This window comes from Myotis davidii, unplaced genomic scaffold, assembly GCF_000327345.1.
Source record: "Myotis davidii unplaced genomic scaffold, ASM32734v1 scaffold399, whole genome shotgun sequence".
NCBI classification, from domain to species: Eukaryota; Metazoa; Chordata; class Mammalia; order Chiroptera; family Vespertilionidae; genus Myotis; species Myotis davidii.
In genome coordinates, this window is record NW_006292094.1 from 2327302 (window position 1) to 2345376 (window position 18075).

The following is an 18075-nucleotide window of genomic DNA, read 5'->3' on the forward strand; positions in this document are numbered from 1 at the left end:
AGTGGTCATTGCTTGGCCAGTGCAGCCCAGTTTTTTTCTGGCCGCCTTAGGTTTAGGGTTGTGGACATCCTGTGCATGGCCCATCCCCACTACCCCAGGTACCTAGCCCTAGGGCAGTGATGGCGAACCTATGACACCTGTGTCAGAGGTGACATGTGAACTCACTTCTTTGGTTGATTTTTATTTGTTAAATGGCATTTAAATATATAAAATAAATATCAAAAATATAAATCTTCATTTTACTATGCTTGCAAATATCAAAAAATGTCTATATGTGACACAGCACCAGAGTTAAGTTAGGGTTTTCCAAAATGCTGACACGCTGAGCTCAAAAGGTTCGCCATCACTGCCCTAGTGCATGGAATACATACACGATGGGCATTCTCTGAGGGTATCTGAGATTGAGACGTCAGCCTGTACTGGGACTGACCAGTTATCCCAGCAGCTCAGAATTACATATTTTCTGAAATTTCCTATTAGTAAGGAAAACAACTGCTTAAAAAATGAAGTAAATGCAGATTGTTTCCAGTAAAAATATTAGAATAGGCATATATGTTTGTTTTTAATATGGAAAGTTTCATGAATTTGCATGTCATCCTTGCGCAGGGGCCATGCTAATCTCCTCTTTATCGTTCTAATTTTAGTATATGTGCTGCCGAAGCAAGCACGGCGTATACGTTTGTAATAGCCTGTGTGAGAACTGCCATTTGTGTACTTTTACAAAAGGCGGGGGGTTGGGGGGGGGAGGCACTGCTGCCTCACAAGATTCTGCCTTGTAGGATATCACCCCAGAAATGCACACAGCTTTCTGTTGGGATATGTCAGAGGCATTAATATTAAAAAGACATTTTATGATCACAGGATAGTGGCTAAGTACCATTATATCATGGTGCTTTTGTCATTTCTGTAGCTGTATTTTGTTATTCTCTCAATCCTATGTGAAGATACAGAGTGTCATATACTAACGTATGAAAACTAAAGAGAAACACTGAGAGGATAGTATGTCTGTCTGAATATTTTGAGTTAGAGATTCTATATGAAAAGTTATTTTATAGACCTGGTTTATAATCTTTGACATGCCAGTGATAAGCAATGATGTTTTCAGATGAAAGGAAATGTATCAAGTGACAAATAGAAGGATCTTTTTGTTTGTCCTGATTGGTTTATTGAAATCTGTGGCACTTAAACATTGGGGTGGGGGCTTTCTTTTTTTTAAGGCTATGAAAATGATTCCATGGAAGACTTGAAGGAGATGACTTCAGTATCCTCTCGGAAGAGAGGTAAAAGAAGGTACTTCTGGGAGTACAGTGAACAACTCACACCATCACAGCAAGAGAGGATGCTAAGGCCATCTGAATGGAACCGAGACACCTTGCCAAGTAATGTGTATCAGAAAAATGGCTTACATCATGGTAAGAGGGTATTGTGATCAAAGGTTTTGTGTCACTTTACATGTTTAATCATTGTATGTAGGTGTTCAACCCTTCCTAGCAAACTGAAGAGCGGAGCAGCAGAGCTGCTGTGTTTGCACAAATCGCTTTACCAGGGTTGAGAACCATTACCGAAACAGGGAGGCAAGCCTGTGCAAAAATGATTTCATGTTGAGTTACTTCCAAGAAATGATTAGGGAATTGCTGATTTCTGACCTGTCACAGTTGCTATATAAACCATAGGGTTGGGAAGAAAGAGAATGGGCTCCGGCACTCACTTTCATTCTCATTCAGTCTGGAGGGGAGATTGGGATCCACATGGTGGTGGGAAGAAAGAGGGGCGGGGTGGGGGGCGGTGGGAAGAAAGGAAAAATAGTTGTATGAGAAGGAATGGAGAGAGAAGAGTGGAAAATAAGGGTTGAGAGAAGCTTATAATCTTAGGTTAAATTTCGAATTGTGAACCCAAGACAATATAATTAAATAGAATTCCTTCTGCAAAAATGTTATTTTTATGTTAATCCAAAATCTGTTCCATCCTTTTACATTAACCCATAGTGGAGGGCATTAGTAAGTTTGGTGCTCAGTACACAGTTTAATAATCACTCATGCTGCAGACTTCAGTTGCTAAGCATTTTTGACACTGGAATTGGATCAGAAGTATATGTGTGCCTCATTTTCCTGATACCCAGGTCTATACTTGACTGTCTCTCAATGAATAAAAACCCAGTTTTTGCCTTGAGATCAATTTTTCTACCTCAGTGAAAAGACAGGACCAATAAGTAGGTCCAGAATAGTGGAGAGTACTAGGAAAATGGTGTGGTGTGCGTGGTTCTGAGGACAGAGCCATCCCTCGTGCCTGCAGGGATACAGGAGCCCTGGAATCTTCCATGAGTTATATACCAAACTAATGAAAGAAGACCTTTCAAAACAGGCAACCTTTACTTGATGGACTTTTGAATCCAACACAAGACTCTCTATATTTGACACATTTTCAGTCAGAGCATCAAAGATCTAAAATCTCCAGAATCATTTTCTGACCATATGGTATTACACCCTAGCCCTGATTTTTGTGTGCAGGTGAACTTGCACTCCAGTCCTAAAGTTTGAGATGCTTTTTACTATCATGCAAATAATAAGAATCTGTCACACTGGGGCTGGAAACCTAGAGGTGATGAGCAATGAAAAGGCTGGAGCTGCATCATATTACCCCCATTTCTTGCTGGCACAAGGTGGGAAAGAGAGAAGGCTAGCGGTTCTAGCAGAGGGTGCTAACATTCTGAGACTTCTGAAACATGCTAAGACTTCTGAGCAAGAAAAGGGGGGTGAGGGAGATGTGGTTTTAAAATCTGGCTGTAGAAAATGTATCTCTTGTTAAATAAAATGGTGTAACTTAAACCTCGTTTAAACCGTCTATAGGAAAATACGCAGTAAAGAAGTCAAGGAGAACTGACGTAGAAGACCTGACTCCCAACCCTAAAAAACTGCTGCAGATAGGCAATGAGCTGCGGAAACTGAACAAAGTGATCAGTGACCTGACCCCAGTCAGTGAGCTCCCCTTAACTGCCCGGCCACGGTCAAGGAAGGAAAAGAACAAGCTGGCTTCCAGGTCAGTGCTGGTCATGTTCATTCATCTAAGTGAAGTCTAGGACAGTGATGGCGAACCTCTGACACACGTGAGAGGTGACACACGTCAGAGGTGACACACGAACTCATTTTTTTGGTTGATTTTTCTTTGTTAAATGGCATTTAAATATCCTATATAATAGAAGCCTAATATGCAAATCGACCAAAAGGTGGAATGACTGGTGGAATGACCGGTTGCTATGACGTGCACTGACCACCAGGGGCAGACGCTCAATGCAGGAGCTGCCCCCTGGTGGTCAGTGCACTCCCACAGGGGGAGCACCTCTCATCCAGAAGCCGGGCTGACAGCTGGTGAGTGCAGTGGCGGTGGTGTGGGGGCCAGCAGGGGTGGGGGCCAGCTGGTGAGCAGGAGGCAGTGGGGGGCAGGGCCAGCAAGCAGGCGTGGCCAGGCCAACCAAGGCGGGTGCCAATAGGGGATCCCTTGATTGCCCCCACGAATTGCCCCACAGATTGGCCCTGATCACCAGCCATACCTAGGGACCCTACCCATGCACAAATTTTGTGCATCAGGCCTCTAGTATAAAATAAATATCAAAAAGATAAATCTTTGTTTTACTATGGTTGCAAATATCAAAAAATTTCTATATGTGACTCGGCACCAGAGTTAAATTAGGGTTTTTCAAAATGCTGACATGCTGAGCTCAAAAGGTTCGCCATCACTGGTGTAGGAGGTGAGGCTAGCCTGGCAGCGAGCTTGTGTAGAAGCTCATGCGACCCTCAACCATTTATTCAGAAATGGACTTTTATAAAAGAGAATTAAAATTTTTCCTTTGAAAGTAAAAGGCACTATTTATGCTTAATGGAAAAAGATCTTAAAGAGGTAAATGGGCACAAGTCTAGTATAACAATGAAAATTTTTATCATAGCCTCGTGCTTTATTTTGTAGTAATTAAAATTCACCCCTTTTAATGTACACTTCTATGAGTTTTGACAAACACACTGATCATATAAGCACCACCACAATCAAGATACTGTACATTTTCATCTCCTTCAAAAATGTCCTCATGGTCCTTTGTAAACCCTTCTCCCGCCCTTAACCCCTCACCACCGCCAATCTGTGTTTTATTTGTAGTTTCTAGAATGTCATATAGATGGAGTCATGCTGCAGGTAGCCTTTTGACGGAGTTCTTTGGTTCAGCATGATGCATGTGAGATTCAGCCATGTTGCTGTGAGGAGTAATAGTTTGTGCCTTGGTATTGCTGAGCAGTATTCCTTTGTAGGAATGTGCTATAGTTTATCCGTTCACCAGTTGAAGGACGTTTGGGTTGTTTACAGTTTGGGGCAATTGTGAGTAAAGCCACCACAAACATTCACTTAGAGGTGTTTTTGTGAACATAAGTTTTCATCTCTTTAAGGTAAATACCCAGGAGTGTATGTTTAATTTTTTAAGAAAAACTGTCTAAGTAGTTATCTCCAAAGTAATAAAGCAAATTTTTTTAGAAGTTACTACTTCCCAGAGTAGCTTCATGTCCTATTTTATATCCCCACCAGCAATCTATGAGGGCTTTATTTTTGAATATGCTTAAAATTTTTTAAAAATCAGCTTGGATAAATTATTATATTGTGGGTTTTTGGTAAATGAGTTACTATCGTTAGGCAGTGGTTTTTGGTTACTATTAGAAAATGTCTGACAGCAATAAAGAGAAGTATATTCTGAATGTTCGCTTAAAAAAAGTGAATTGTTTCTTCCTTTCACAGAGCTTGTCGATTAAAGAAAAAAGCCCAGTATGAAGCTAATAAAGTGAAATTATGGGGCCTCAACACAGAATATGGTAAACCTACACCTTTAAGAATTTGATTAACCTCCTGTTACTTTGCTGACCACTCTTTTCCTTAGGTTTTGTTATTTGCGTTCCCTGTATTCTGCCCAGCCTCCTTTTTGTTAATCCATTCAGTAAGCTACATGCTCTTCTTACTCATTCCTGTCCTAGTGTGAGTGTCTGCATCTGGGGCTTCCCAGACAGATCTCATCTCTGCCCTGAGGAGCTCATTCACTTGTGAGCATAGTCATTTCTTACTTTTGTGGTGGTGTTGCTGGGTTAGCCAGATGTGCTGACTACTGTTTATGTGAGTCTTTGAGTGGATAGTTCAGATCTCTGGTTTACAAGGTCGGTTCCACATTGGGTTTGTCTCTGTTGAAATACAGATTTCTAGGCTTCTTCCCAGACCCTTTGAACTGTAGTCTGTGCAAGGAGTGCCCAGGGATTTACATGTTGGGCACCATCTTGGTTACTCTTATGCAACCTTCCTAGCATATTTTGGGAACCGTTGGTTTAGATCAGTACTTCCCAATCTTTCACGTCATGGCTCATGTAGAAAATGATCGTCTCTAAGGCATTCTGGACTATAACAGGGTGTCCCACTCAGGAAGAGGCCCCTGTGGGGGAGAGGACCATTCTCATACACCTAGAACCCTTAACACATTAAGCGCCATGTTAGTCACCGCTGACCGACACTATACTTTGCATCCGGAACTCGGAACTCATCGGTCACTGGTGCCGCCAGCGTATTGGTGAAATCGGGTATCTCTGGCTAAAGGGAAAGGAAGACAAGACAGGCTTGGTGCTTAACGTGTTAATAGCACACTAGGGGGTGAGAAAGCTCTGGCTTGAGCTGTGTCCCTCCTTTCTCCCTTGCTCTGTTACTGTTCCTTACGCTTGGTACCATAGAGTTTGCATGTTCCTTTGCCTCTAAAATTGTCAACTTCACTGTGTAGCTTTTCGACTAAGTTGTATCAGAAAGTGGGACAGTGGCAAAATGATCAATTATTATTTGTGTGTCTAGAGATTTTAAGTCCAGCATGATGTCTGGCACATCGGTGCTCATTAACTTGTGTAGTTTTTCTTAATCGTTGATCGTGATTATCTTCTTTCCATTTGTGAGGGCAGAAAGAGGATTTCCAGCTGTGAAGTTTATAACTTGTTACTCGAACTGATGTTTTTATTTATTAATGGCCTTCTAATCAAGGTACATGAATTAGATGAAACAATAGTTGGCTTCTTGGAATGGAAATCTCCATTTTCCTACTATTCTTTCTTGCTGTTGAAGCATTTTGAATTTGAGCTCTGTGAATATGTATAGATGTAATTATTGTAATGTCACGGCATTTGTATGTCTTTCAGAACCCAGCTGGCTCACACTGCAGGGGGATGTGGTGGGCCACTGGGAGCCTCCTGGGTCTATGTTTCTTTGGACACATGTTGGCATCTTTCTTTGTGTTGTTCAGTTAATGTATTTATCCATAATTATATATATCTCTGTGGCTGTATATTTTTGCATTTGTTAAATCAATTGACCGGGTATGTATGGGTCTACTTCTGAACTCAGTATTCTGTTCCATTGATCTATTTGTCTATTTATTTTATGTAAACGATCTTGATTACTGTATTTCATAGTAAATCTGAAAGTCAGGTAGTGTTAGTCCTTGCTAGTCCTCCAATTTCGTTCTTCCCTTTCCAAGTTGTTTTGGCTATTCTAGGTCCTTTGCATGACCATATAATTTTAGAATTAATGTATCACCTTTTAAAGAAAAAGCTTAGTGAAATTTGATTTGGATTGCTTTGAGTGTAAATCAATTTTGAGAGAATTACCATCTTAACAAAATGGAGTTTTCCAATTCATTAACTTGGCATCTCTTTCTATCTAGTTAAGGCTTCTTTAATTTCTCTCCATCTTCTTTTATTGTTTTCAGTATAGAGTGCTTGAATATCTTCTGTGAGATTTATCCCTGGGTATTTTATATTTTTTTTTGGTACTGCTGTAAATGGAATTATCTTTGAAACTTTATTTTCAAACTTTTTGCTGATTATAAATGCATCTGAAATGGTTTTTTTAGTATTCTTATATCTTACCTTGCTGAATTGGTTTGCCAGTTCTAGTAGTCGGTGTGCAGGTGCTCTGGGATTTTTGTTGAAGCAATTACCATTCTCAAGTAGGGAGAGGATTGTGTGTCAGTCCGCACCAGAGGGTATGTTTTCATTGACTTCATAGAGAGGGAAAGGGAGAGAGAGAGAGAGAAACACACTGATGTGAGAGAGAAATGCACCTCAACCGGGGACTGAACCCTCAACCTTTCGGTGTATGGGACGATGCTCCAGCCAACTGAGCCACACCAGCCAGGGCTAAATACGGAAGGTTTTAGTTCTTCCTTTCTGATCTTTATGCCTTTTATTTATTGTCATTGCCTATTGCGATGTCTAGGACATTGAACACAAGTGGTGATTACTTGGTTTGCAATTTTGGGGTGGGGGTGAGTAACTTTTCCCATTTAATTATGATGTCGGCTGTAGGCTCTTTTTGCAGATGAGATGCCGCTATCATTTGGAGTAAGTTGAATTTTTTTCCTAGTTTCATTGATCAAGAATAGGTATTTAGTATTGTCATATAAGGGATTTTTTTGCATTTATTAGAATAATCATGTTGTATTATCCTTTTTTTCTTACTAATATATCGCATATTTACCTGTTAATATGGTGAATTACATTAACTGATTTTTTAATATAAAACCAACCTTGCATTATTAATAAACTCTACTTGGATATGGTGTATTTTCCTTTTTATAGTAGAGTCTATTGCAAATAGTTCATTAAAGATTTTTGTGTCTATATTCAGTAGGGATATTAGTCTATAATTTTTCCTTTTTATAATGTCTTTGTCACGTTTAGGTTTTGGGCTATCCTTGCCTTATGGAATGAAGTGAGCCATAATCTTTATCTTTTTAAAAAACTTTAAGATCAATTTTATTTCTTCATTGTATGTTTGATAGAATTTGCCATTAAAACCATCTGTTTTTTGGGGGGCAGAATATTTTTTGATAAATTCAACTCCTTACTAGAAATAGGCTGTTAGATTTTCCATTTCTTCTTGTTTTTTGTCCATTTCATCCAAGTTGTTCAATTCGTTGGCATAGCATTTTCTTATTATCTTTTTAATGGCTCTAGATTCTGAAGTAATAACCCCTTTTTCATTCTAGATAAAGATAATCGATTGGTCTAGCTGGGGATGGGGATTGGGGGTAGGAGGAGGTACCCATTTTGTTGGTGTTTTCAAAGAACCAGCTTTAGGCTTCAACTTTCTCTTTCTTTTGTGTTTGTGTTCAGTTTCATTGATTTCTGCTATTATCTTTATTATTTTCCTCCTTCTATTTACTTTTGGTTAATTCTGCTCTTTTTAAGTTTTTTTTAAGATAGGGAAATTTGTTCTTAAATCTTTAGTCTTTGAAGGACTTTGATTTATTTAATAAACATTTACTAAGATCTTATGAATTGATATACCAGGCACTGTCATAGTTCTTAAAGCTATGAGGACAAATAGGGCAAGTTGCTTACAGGATAGTGGACATTGATACATGTCTTCAGTGTTGTATCAAAAGTGGCACATCAGCCCTAGTTGGTTTGGCTCAGTGGATAGAGCCTTGGCCTGCAGACTGAAGGGTCCTGGGTTTGATTCCAGTCAAGGGCACATGCTCAGGTTGCGGGCTCGGTCCCCAGTAGGGAGCGTGCAAGAGGCAGCCAGTCAGTGATTCTCTCTCATCATTGATGTTTCTCTCTCTCTCTCCCTCTCCCTTCCTCTCTGAAATCAATAAAAATAAATTTTTAAAAAAGTGCACATCATTTGAAATTAGTCTGCTTGGATAAGAAAGCTTATAACTATTACTGCTTAATGTTTTCTTAAATATTTTCCATTTTTTAATTGAATATCTGTTATTTTACATAATTAAAAGCAAATTCTTCTATGTTAGTGACACACTCCACGTGTCTTGTTCTGTCTTACAGATAATTTATTGTTTGTAATCAACTCCATCAAGCAAGAGATTGTAAACCGAGTACAGAATCCAAGAGAGGAGAAAGGACCCAACATGGGGCAGAAGCTTGAAATCCTCATTAAAGATACTCTTGGTAAGAAGAATACTGGATAACTTAATAACAATAACAACATGTAGCGTAAAATATATGCTTCAAGAGGAAAAGAAAAAACTCAAGTGATCTCTTTGTAGTTACTGTTCGTTACAAGTAGTTTTGTCTCTTTTTTTAAGTATATATCTTATTTTTAAATATATTTTTATTGATTTCAGAGAGGAAGGGAGAGGGAGTGAGAAATAGAAACATTGATGATGAGAGAGAGTCATTGCTTGGCTGCCTACTTTTGTCTTTTGAGATTTATCATTCATCAACATCTACTGCCCATTACCACATGTTGTACTTAGATCTCATCACTGAACTATTTTAACTCTTAAGGAAGAAAAACTTCTAGCAATCTTAACTTTCTCTGGGGAAAAGGAAAATAAAGATCTCTGAGCTGTCAGGCCTGCAGCTTATACTGTAGTCAAGGTGCTTATCTATTCGTTTTACCCCTAATAAACGCCACGGGATTCTAACAGACTTGACTGCCTGATTTCCATCCCTGAACAGATTATACAACATGGGGAGGAGCAGAGGCGGGCATCCCGAAGTCGGGCACAGCTCCCTGACCGGGAGAACGGGCAGTTAACACAGGCACAGGCGTGAGAACGCTGGCACCGGACAGATCACTTACAGATCAGCAGCATCCCTAGGGCTTTGAGGCAGAGCACGATCTGTGAAGACCCTGAGGCATCATAAAACGGCTTCGGCTACATTACGTATTCTTTGTGTTAAAGCATTTGTTTTATATTCTTTCAGTACATTTCTGCCTTCTGTTTCTTGTTCTCCAAAATGCTTTTCAGTCTTTCTTTGTTAAATAAAGGGAGGAATTTAGTATTACAAGAAAAGTTTCTTTTTGCCTTCTTATTTTTTAATTTAAAGGCCGTCTATGTTGTTAAGTTTGTATATTCCCTTTACATCTAAAAGTCAGTTGTACCAGATACAAAATCCTTGACTCATTTTCTTTCTTTGAGTATGTTACATATGTTTCTCCATTTTTCTCTGGCACTAAGTGTTGCTATTAAAAAGCTAATAATTGCCTAATTTTTTCTTTATAAGTCATTTGCTATTTTTGCCTAGAAGTCGACAGGATTTTTTTCTTTTTCTTTAAATTCCAGTAGTTTTACTAGACTGTATCTTGGCATTGGTCATTTTAGGTTGCTATTCTCGTGTGCAGTGTGCTCTTCGGTATGTAGTTTCCAATCTCTCTTTTTTTTCTCTTTAAATCAGGCATTTATAAACAAGAGCGCATACATTAATTACATAAAAACAGCTTTCGAATCGTAGAGCAAGTCATATTGTCATTAGCAGCAGCAAAGGAGAGAACTGGAGGCGGTGGGTGTCCTGGCGGGGACAGAGGTCGAGCTTTGTTTTTTACGTGAGGAAGGACAAGCTTCCTCGGGAACCCACGGCAGCTCGGCCCAACTCAGCACCCGGTCTCTTTAGGACTTGCTCCCGTGCTTTGGTTTTCTTCTTTAAGGACTTATTACCTGTGGGTTGGTTTTTCTTTTTTTTTAATGTTAAAATTCTTTCTCCCTTTCACTTCTATTTCTCTTAAAAGCATTATTTGTTACATTGATTTGCTCTTGTGTTCCTTTTATTTATTTTATTTTTATTATTTCTTAATTGTTTTATTGTTTAAAGTATTACAAAGAGTATTACATATGTCTCCTTTTTTTCCTGCCCTTGACAATCCCCTGGCCTCTCTTGTGTTCCTTTTAGTTTTGCCTTAATTACAAGAGTTAATTTTTTTTTTAATTTCTAAATTATTTCTGTTTTTCTATTTCTCATTATGCTGTTCTGTCATATCTTGTATCATTTTCTTTAATGTCTTGCAGTTCATTTTGAAATAATAATGGGTTATAGTTTTCATCCTTTTTATGGTTATTCATGCCTTTTAGGCACACTTTTATTGTTTGTAGCAATCTTCTTATTTTCTTTGGTCCTACTTTTTATGGGATTTTGACCTTGATACTTTTCTGTTATTTATTTGTATGTGAAATTAGTTTTTTTTTTGAACTTTCAAAAGAAAGTTTTGTTCACAATAGCTTTTCTAACTTCAAACTTCACAGAAACCCCTGTTTTCGGTTAATGTAAAAAAAAATTGCATTTGTTCATGAGATGGTCATTCATGTCCAGCCACAAGAGAGGACACAGGAGAGGAGCAGGGAAAGAAAGTTCATCCTAGAGAGACCAGTCACTGCAGGCCACAGTGAGGCCACAGTGAGGCACAGGGCCGGAGTCTAAGGGAACCCCCCAGCCAGCAGGTGGGGAAGGGCGAGAGAGAAGCAACCAGGGAAGTGCCCTTCATAGGGGTCAAGCTGGTACAGAAGCAAAGGTGTGAGGGGATTTATTTGATTCATTTGAGTCATTAGGCCACAGTCAGGTGAGGGCAAGAAGAGGCACTCTGGCAGGTCCAGCTTGTCACACTGTGCACACGGCAGCTTTCTTCCTGCGATTTCTTGTTCTGTGTCCCTCCCATTTTATCTGGACCATTCTTTCTTATCTGTTGTCCCTGTCTTGCTCAATTTTTATTCTTATCCATTCTGGCTCCTGTCCTGCAAGGGAGTCATGGCTGGTCAGTTTTCTGAGTTCACATGGGCTACGCACTGCAGCCCCTTCTCCTCTTCCTGTGGGCTCCTTGCACTCACCTGTGGGCTAGATCTCTCACAGTCCAGCTGTTTCCTGTCGGCCTCCTGTGCCTTCCGGTGACTCACCTGTTGGCTTTTGCAGACTTCTTTTGTTCTCAGGGCCATTACTTCTTTTGACTCATTCTGCACAAACACCGATATTGTTGATACCATGCAGGTTTTATAGCTTTTCGTAGTTTCTTCCCATCCTCTTGAATTTTGGGTTCCTGTCACTTGTTTAAATTTTCCATGGCCTTATGGGGTTTTTGTTTGTTTGTTCAAGTATATTTTTATGGATTTTTTTTTGATTGAGAGGAAGGGAGAGGGGGAGAGAGAAACATTAGTTGGCTGCCTCCTGCATGCCCCCATCGGGAACTGAGCCAGCAACCCGATCATGTGCCCTAACTGGGAATCAAACTGGTGACCTCTTTGTTTAAAATTAATTAATTAATTTTTTGTTAATCCTCACCTGAGGCTATTTTCCCATTGATCTTTAGGGAGAGTAGAAGAGAAAGGGAAAGACAGAGAGAAACATTGATATGAGAAAAACACATCGATTGGTTGCCTCCTGCATGAGCCCTGGCCAGGGCCCAGACTGGGGGGGAGCCTGCAACCAAGGTACGTGCCTTTGACTGGAATTGAACCTGGGACCCTTTGGTCCACAGGCCGACGCTCTATCCACTGAGCAAATCTGGCCAGGATACAGTGTCTTTTTCTTAAAGGTTTGGTAGAACACTCTTTGAAACTATCTGGTCCAGTGGGTTTTTTGGTAATTAACTTAGAAAACATCCTATGTCCTCTATGATAATTTGTCAATTAGATTATAACCTTCTGGACTGTTTTGATAATTTATATATTCCTAGAAAATTATTCCCTTCCTCCAGGCCCTCCAATGTATTAAAATTGCCTTTGTTTTGTAATTTTCTCTCTATTAGTGGCTAGTGTTCCATTTTTATTTTTTATTTGATACCTATTGTGTTCTTTATTCCTTGAGTCAGTTATAGTATGTCTTACTTAATCTCCCAAGGAACCATCTCTTGAATTTATTAGTTTTTCTAATTTCTTCAGTTAAATGCTTAACTCATTTCTTTTTATTTTCTTATTATTAACAATTAAAAGCCTTTGAAATTTCTTTCAACCTCTATGTTAGCTGTATTTCATAAATTCTGATGTCGTATTTTAGTTGTTTTCTGAATTCTTCGTAACTTTAGGTTTGATTTACTCTTTGACCTAAGAATTGTTTGAGAGAGATTAAAAATTTTCCAGAAGGTAGGGATCATTATTTCTTAGTTTTATTATTAACTTCTATTTTTTGTGATTTATTGAGATTCTATAGCTACCTAATATATCATTACACTTTTAAATGTTTTGTAGGCTTTTGAAAAGAAGATGTATTTTCTATTTCATAGTAAGATTCTAGTACATGTCTATTAGATGTTCTTAATTAGGTCTTGTCTTCTTTTCCTTTTTATTTCTGTAGGGTGTCCCATCTACATAATGTAGCACGGAGCAAAGCCCCTCTAGGGTGCTTCAGTGTCTTCTCGTGTTTTCTGTGGCCTTGCTTTTGAATGCTGGGCCGTTTGAATAAGATTCCTACGGCTAGGTCTTAATGATGGAATGTAGTCTTTATCATTGTGAATTCGGTCTTATCTGATATTATAATCATGAATGCAGCTTTCTTACTATTTATTTGTATATGCTTGATATCCCTTTGCCTACCCTTTTAATTTCTATCTTTCTGAATCACTGAACATAGATACATCTCTTTTAAAAACACATTTAAAATTTAATTTAATTTTTGATTTGCATACCATAAAATTCACTCTTAGATTATTATATATAATACAGAGTTGGATTTTCTTTGTTAGTGAATCTGGCAGTTTTCTCCAATAGGTGAGTTTAGCTCATCTTTATTCTTGATATTTGTTCAGTTTGAGTTCTGTCATTAAAGATCTGTTAGGATTTGTTCATATGGCTTTTTTATTTTTTTTGCCTTTGCCATGTCATTCACTGTATGATCCATTTTTATAGTTTCATTTTTGTATGGTCTGATAATTTGCAAGCTCTGCATTTTTGTCTTTTGGGCTGTTACTACTTGTCATCTACCCCACTTTAAAATGTTGATTTTTCTTTATGGTCATCCTTGATTTGACCTTTTAATCTTAAAATTGTGGGCTCCAATTTAATTGTGGAATTATTTTCTGGGCTGCAGTAACTAGGAGCAGAGCACTCACCAGGGGCCTGTGTCAGCTGAGGGCCAGCACACTCCCACCAATGCCCTCTCCTTTCTGTGTCTAAGTGCCCCTTTTTGTTCTTTCCCTCAGGCCTCCCAGTTGCTGGGCAAACCTCAGAATTTGTTAACCAAGTGTTAGAGAAGACCGCAGAAGGCAACCCCACCGGAGGCCTTGTAGGACTAAGGATACCAGCATCAAAAGTGTAATCAGCTTCATTGGACCTCTGGTCAGAAATGTCTGAGTTTGTTATGTTATTCATTGTAAATTTTCATTCTGTTTTGCATGTCAGTTTGGCATTATGTACACATTTACAATTAGGTTACATTGTTTTAAGAACTAAGTAGCATAAGCGACGCATGATCCAAAATACTTGATTATTGCATTTTCAGAGCATAAACCATGGTTACAACTGCTACTGGCATCAGAATTGAAACTTGTATATTTAACTAAATGTTTAGATACAGATTTCAAAAATCTGTTAAAGAAAAACATTTTGGAGGGGTGAGGATATTAGTAAATGCCATATATTGTGGCAGGTTTATGCTCTGAACCACACAAAAAAATCGAGGAAGCATTTTTAAAAAACAGTTTAGATTGTTTTTAGAATTACTGCTTTTTGTTCGAATTTTCCACAACCATTAATGTCACTTGTACATGGCACAACCCAGCACTCATGCCCGTGTGCCATATTAGATATTCATTTTCCGAGCTCAATATCGTGTGTGTGTGTGTATACACACACACACACACACACACACACACACCCATATGTATATGTCTGTGCAAGTAAGAAAAAAAAGCATATTCTTTGTGCCTTGTATTTTGGAGAAACTATAAAACTGGTAATATTTTGTATGATGAAAACCCTAATAAGGAAAAACAAGATATATAGATGGAAAAATTATGGGGTTTAAATGTTTTTTTGTTGTAACTCTTTTTCAGATTTTTTGAATGTATATAGGACTATGTTGAAATGTAGATATATGCCACAGAGTCTATGTATTGTATAAAAAAAACCACAAAAAAACAAAAAAAAGAGATGGCTCTAGAAAACTCATATTTCGGTACTTGACCGGAAGAAGACAAATACTTGCACATTATTACGATTGTTTTATTTTTTGTACCAAAGACAAATGCAACTGATATGGCAAACTGCCAGTCTAAGTAAAGTTTTGCACAGCTTACATGATACTGTATGAATGTATGACTAAAAGGAGAAAAAAAGAAAATGAAAAGGTCAGGGTTAGGGATCTTACTGAACTGTGAATTTTATTTCTGTTTGGGTCCAATTATCTACAGAAGGAGCATCCACACATATAAATATTATTTTGCTGTTCCTCTAGTTCGCTTCCATAGTAGATAAGTTGGTGGCCATTTAGGTGTCTGTCTTTTTATTTCTGCACTTATTGTAGGAAATTTTAATATATTTCATTTTAGTAAGCTATTGATAAAATAGTTTTTGGCCTTGAAAATTTAAAGGTTATTTAGTATACTTCCACCAAACAACCAAAATACAGATTATTTTTATTGTATTATGTACATATATATATGTAAAGAAAGAGAAAAGCTAAAAATATCTAATTCTTTAGTTGCCACTTTTCCAATCGATGTATTATTGTGCATGTAATATTTTCAAAGATCAACACAAGCTTAAAACAAAAACAAAAAAATTTATAGATTTTTATATTTTTGTACAGGTATTTTCAAACTAGCTTCTTCAGACTTACATGTGACTTTTATAGTTTCTAGAACTGAGAAATATTAACACATTTAGTTTTTAGGTGCTCTGTTTTGCTCACATAAAACAGCTTCATTAGTCAGTGTTTTAACTATGTTAAAGCTTTATCTCTTGAGGAGAAATTTCTTTGTCAAGGCAACATTATAAACCTTTCCACAGATCTTTCCATCCTATCTCTCTTACTGTTTTATTCTCAAATCTTGTGGTTTGAAGTCTGAAAAAAACTATACTTTAAAAAAAAAATTCCTACCTAACCAGAAAAAAATAATACCAAAAATTTCAGACTTAGCTGCTAGGAGAGTATCTGTTTCTCCATTACCTGTCGGAGAATTTATTATTTAGTTATATTTTGTCTGTATAGTGTATTTCATTTTCTTTTACTCACCTCACCCCCGTCCATTTGTAAGTGACAGCACATGAAGCTATAGCTTACAAAGGTTTGGATCTGAAACACGCAGCAACGTCTGAGCAATGCTTACCAAGCTTCTTTGACATGATGAGCTGTGATGCACCAGATTTCCTGTGTGCTGGGTGGAAATGTACCTGCTTAGTGCATTCACACTGAGCTGATGATAAGCTCAGATCGATGGTTGAATAGAGTATATAAGTTCATTGTTTAAAGTGTTTCCTTTTTCAGTGGGAGAAGGCAAAGCATAAGTTTGTAACTTGGAAGTATATGAAGTTTTGGCAGAGTGTGTCTGGCAAATTAAAATGTATTTCAAAATCTGGCAGTTTTGCAATCAGGTGAAAATCACTTCATGATAGAGATTCAACTGATGAGGTTTATAAAATTGCCCCTTTCTAGCTGCTCTGTTAGAAATTCTGGTTTTTGATACTTTTTTCCTCTCTGCAAACCAGAATTTGATTTTTTGGTCTTGCATTTCAAAAAAGACTTTGAATCTGTTTAGTAGATTCCATATCCTTGCATTTCAGTGTTTTATATGTACTACTTAAGTTAAATAGTTAAAAGCTTTTAAATAGTTGAGCTTTTTAATGTTGACACTTTATTTTGTACCTATTTATATATGTATGTATATCTTAGAAAAGCACTTTGTTAAAAAAAGCATTTTATATGATTCCTGCCATTTGCTGCTAAATCTGGGCTGGTCAGAATGCTGCAGCGATACTTGATCTCAATAAAAACCTGGCAGTAAAATGTAGAGTGGAAGTTAAATCCTCTTGCTGTTTAACTTATCATAAAGATGACATAGGCAAGCTGTGCAGCTTTACATTTTAACCAGGGGACTCTGTGGCATTTAAAACCGTCTAGAAATGGTTGTACTTTAATGCCAGTAATAATCTGCTTCCTCTATTGTCATTAAATATATCCGTTTAGTGTATCACACAAACAGAGCTTATGAGGGTAATGTAAAAACCCCAGCAATTGTACATGTTCTGTTTTTGAAATTGTGGCATGTGTATTTGGGTGAAGACCGTTAGGGAAGAGCTCTCTGGCGGCTTTCTGTGTTCATACATGGTATCCAGATCGTCATAATGAAGTCCAGAACCCTACTTCAGTGAAGGCATTGTGAACTCACCTCCAGTGAACCCCTTGTTCCAAAAGCAATGATAGGAACGTTGACCTAGTACTACTATGATTTAAAAACAAAAAAAAAAAACACAAAAAAGTTCTTCCTCGTTTTCGATACACTGGATCTTTGTAGAATTTGTCTCCATATGAAAGCATGCTGTCCAGTTGTTCTTGTTAAGATCTTGTCTAAGTTTTGAATTGGGTGCCACACTTTTTCAGTCAATACGATTGCTTGTTCTACTGTACCATGTATGATTCTTGTCCCTTCCTATATTCTTCATGACAGATTATGATGTGGCTTTATATTGTGCCTTACTTGTACATGAAAACAAAACGTCTCCATTCCCTCCACTTCCTCAGTCTTTCACTTTGACCTTTTTGGTAAGAGAATCAGAGCTATTACAAAAACATCATGAAGGAGTTCAGATGGGTACAGTTTCAAATTCCCTCTCTTTAGAGTTATTTTATATTTGTATGAAAGACCAGTTTTGAATGGTCTTTGAATATGAGGGGGAAAGATTAGCGGTAATTTCACTACATCCCTCTTTTCTGACTTTCATGACTTTGTCATACATCTTTCTGATGCTTGACTTTATTTGCTCCTTTACAATAGTCTGCATTTAAAGAAAGGTGTGTTCCATTCATCAGCTTGAAATTAACTCTTTCATTTTTCCAGAATTTTTTAGAAGAGTACCCGTTTTGTTTGTTTTATAAAACAGATGACAAGTCTCTTTAAAAGAAACAGAAGTACAGTACTTTTGAAATACAATGCTGTTAGTTTGGATTTCTTTTTTATATATAATACTCATACAATTATCTGATGTTTGCCTTCATTAATAAAGCTGTTAGTTTATTCACCAAAATGTCAAGAATGGATGTGCTTTTCTTTATTCCATACATTTAAAAATATTTTAGCTGCTAAGATTTAGTTCACTCTCTAAGAGACGAATTCAAGTTGCCTTCAGCA

General features: G+C 37.7%; 1 protein-coding gene across 5 annotated transcripts in view; it reads left to right on the forward strand.

Annotated features, from left to right (window-relative positions):
- Positions 1-18075, forward strand: part of CREBRF (CREB3 regulatory factor) — a 46942-nt gene that overhangs the window by 27456 nt on the left and 1411 nt on the right. For 3 of the 5 annotated variants that reach the window (XM_015565098.1, XM_006765397.2, XM_015565096.1), the window contains exons 4-8: positions 1218-1412; positions 2847-3036; positions 4774-4847; positions 8850-8972; positions 13930-14065. In XM_015565098.1, coding sequence (XP_015420584.1) covers positions 1218-1412; positions 2847-3036; positions 4774-4847; positions 8850-8972; positions 13930-14045 — 698 coding nt within the window. In that variant the 3' untranslated portion in view covers positions 14046-14065. Of the gene's footprint in view, positions 1-1217; positions 1413-2846; positions 3037-4773; positions 4848-5006; positions 5073-8849; positions 8973-13929; positions 14066-18075 lie in introns of those variants that run through there. The other 2 variants (XR_001514130.1, XM_015565097.1) reach the window with 2 other exon arrangements.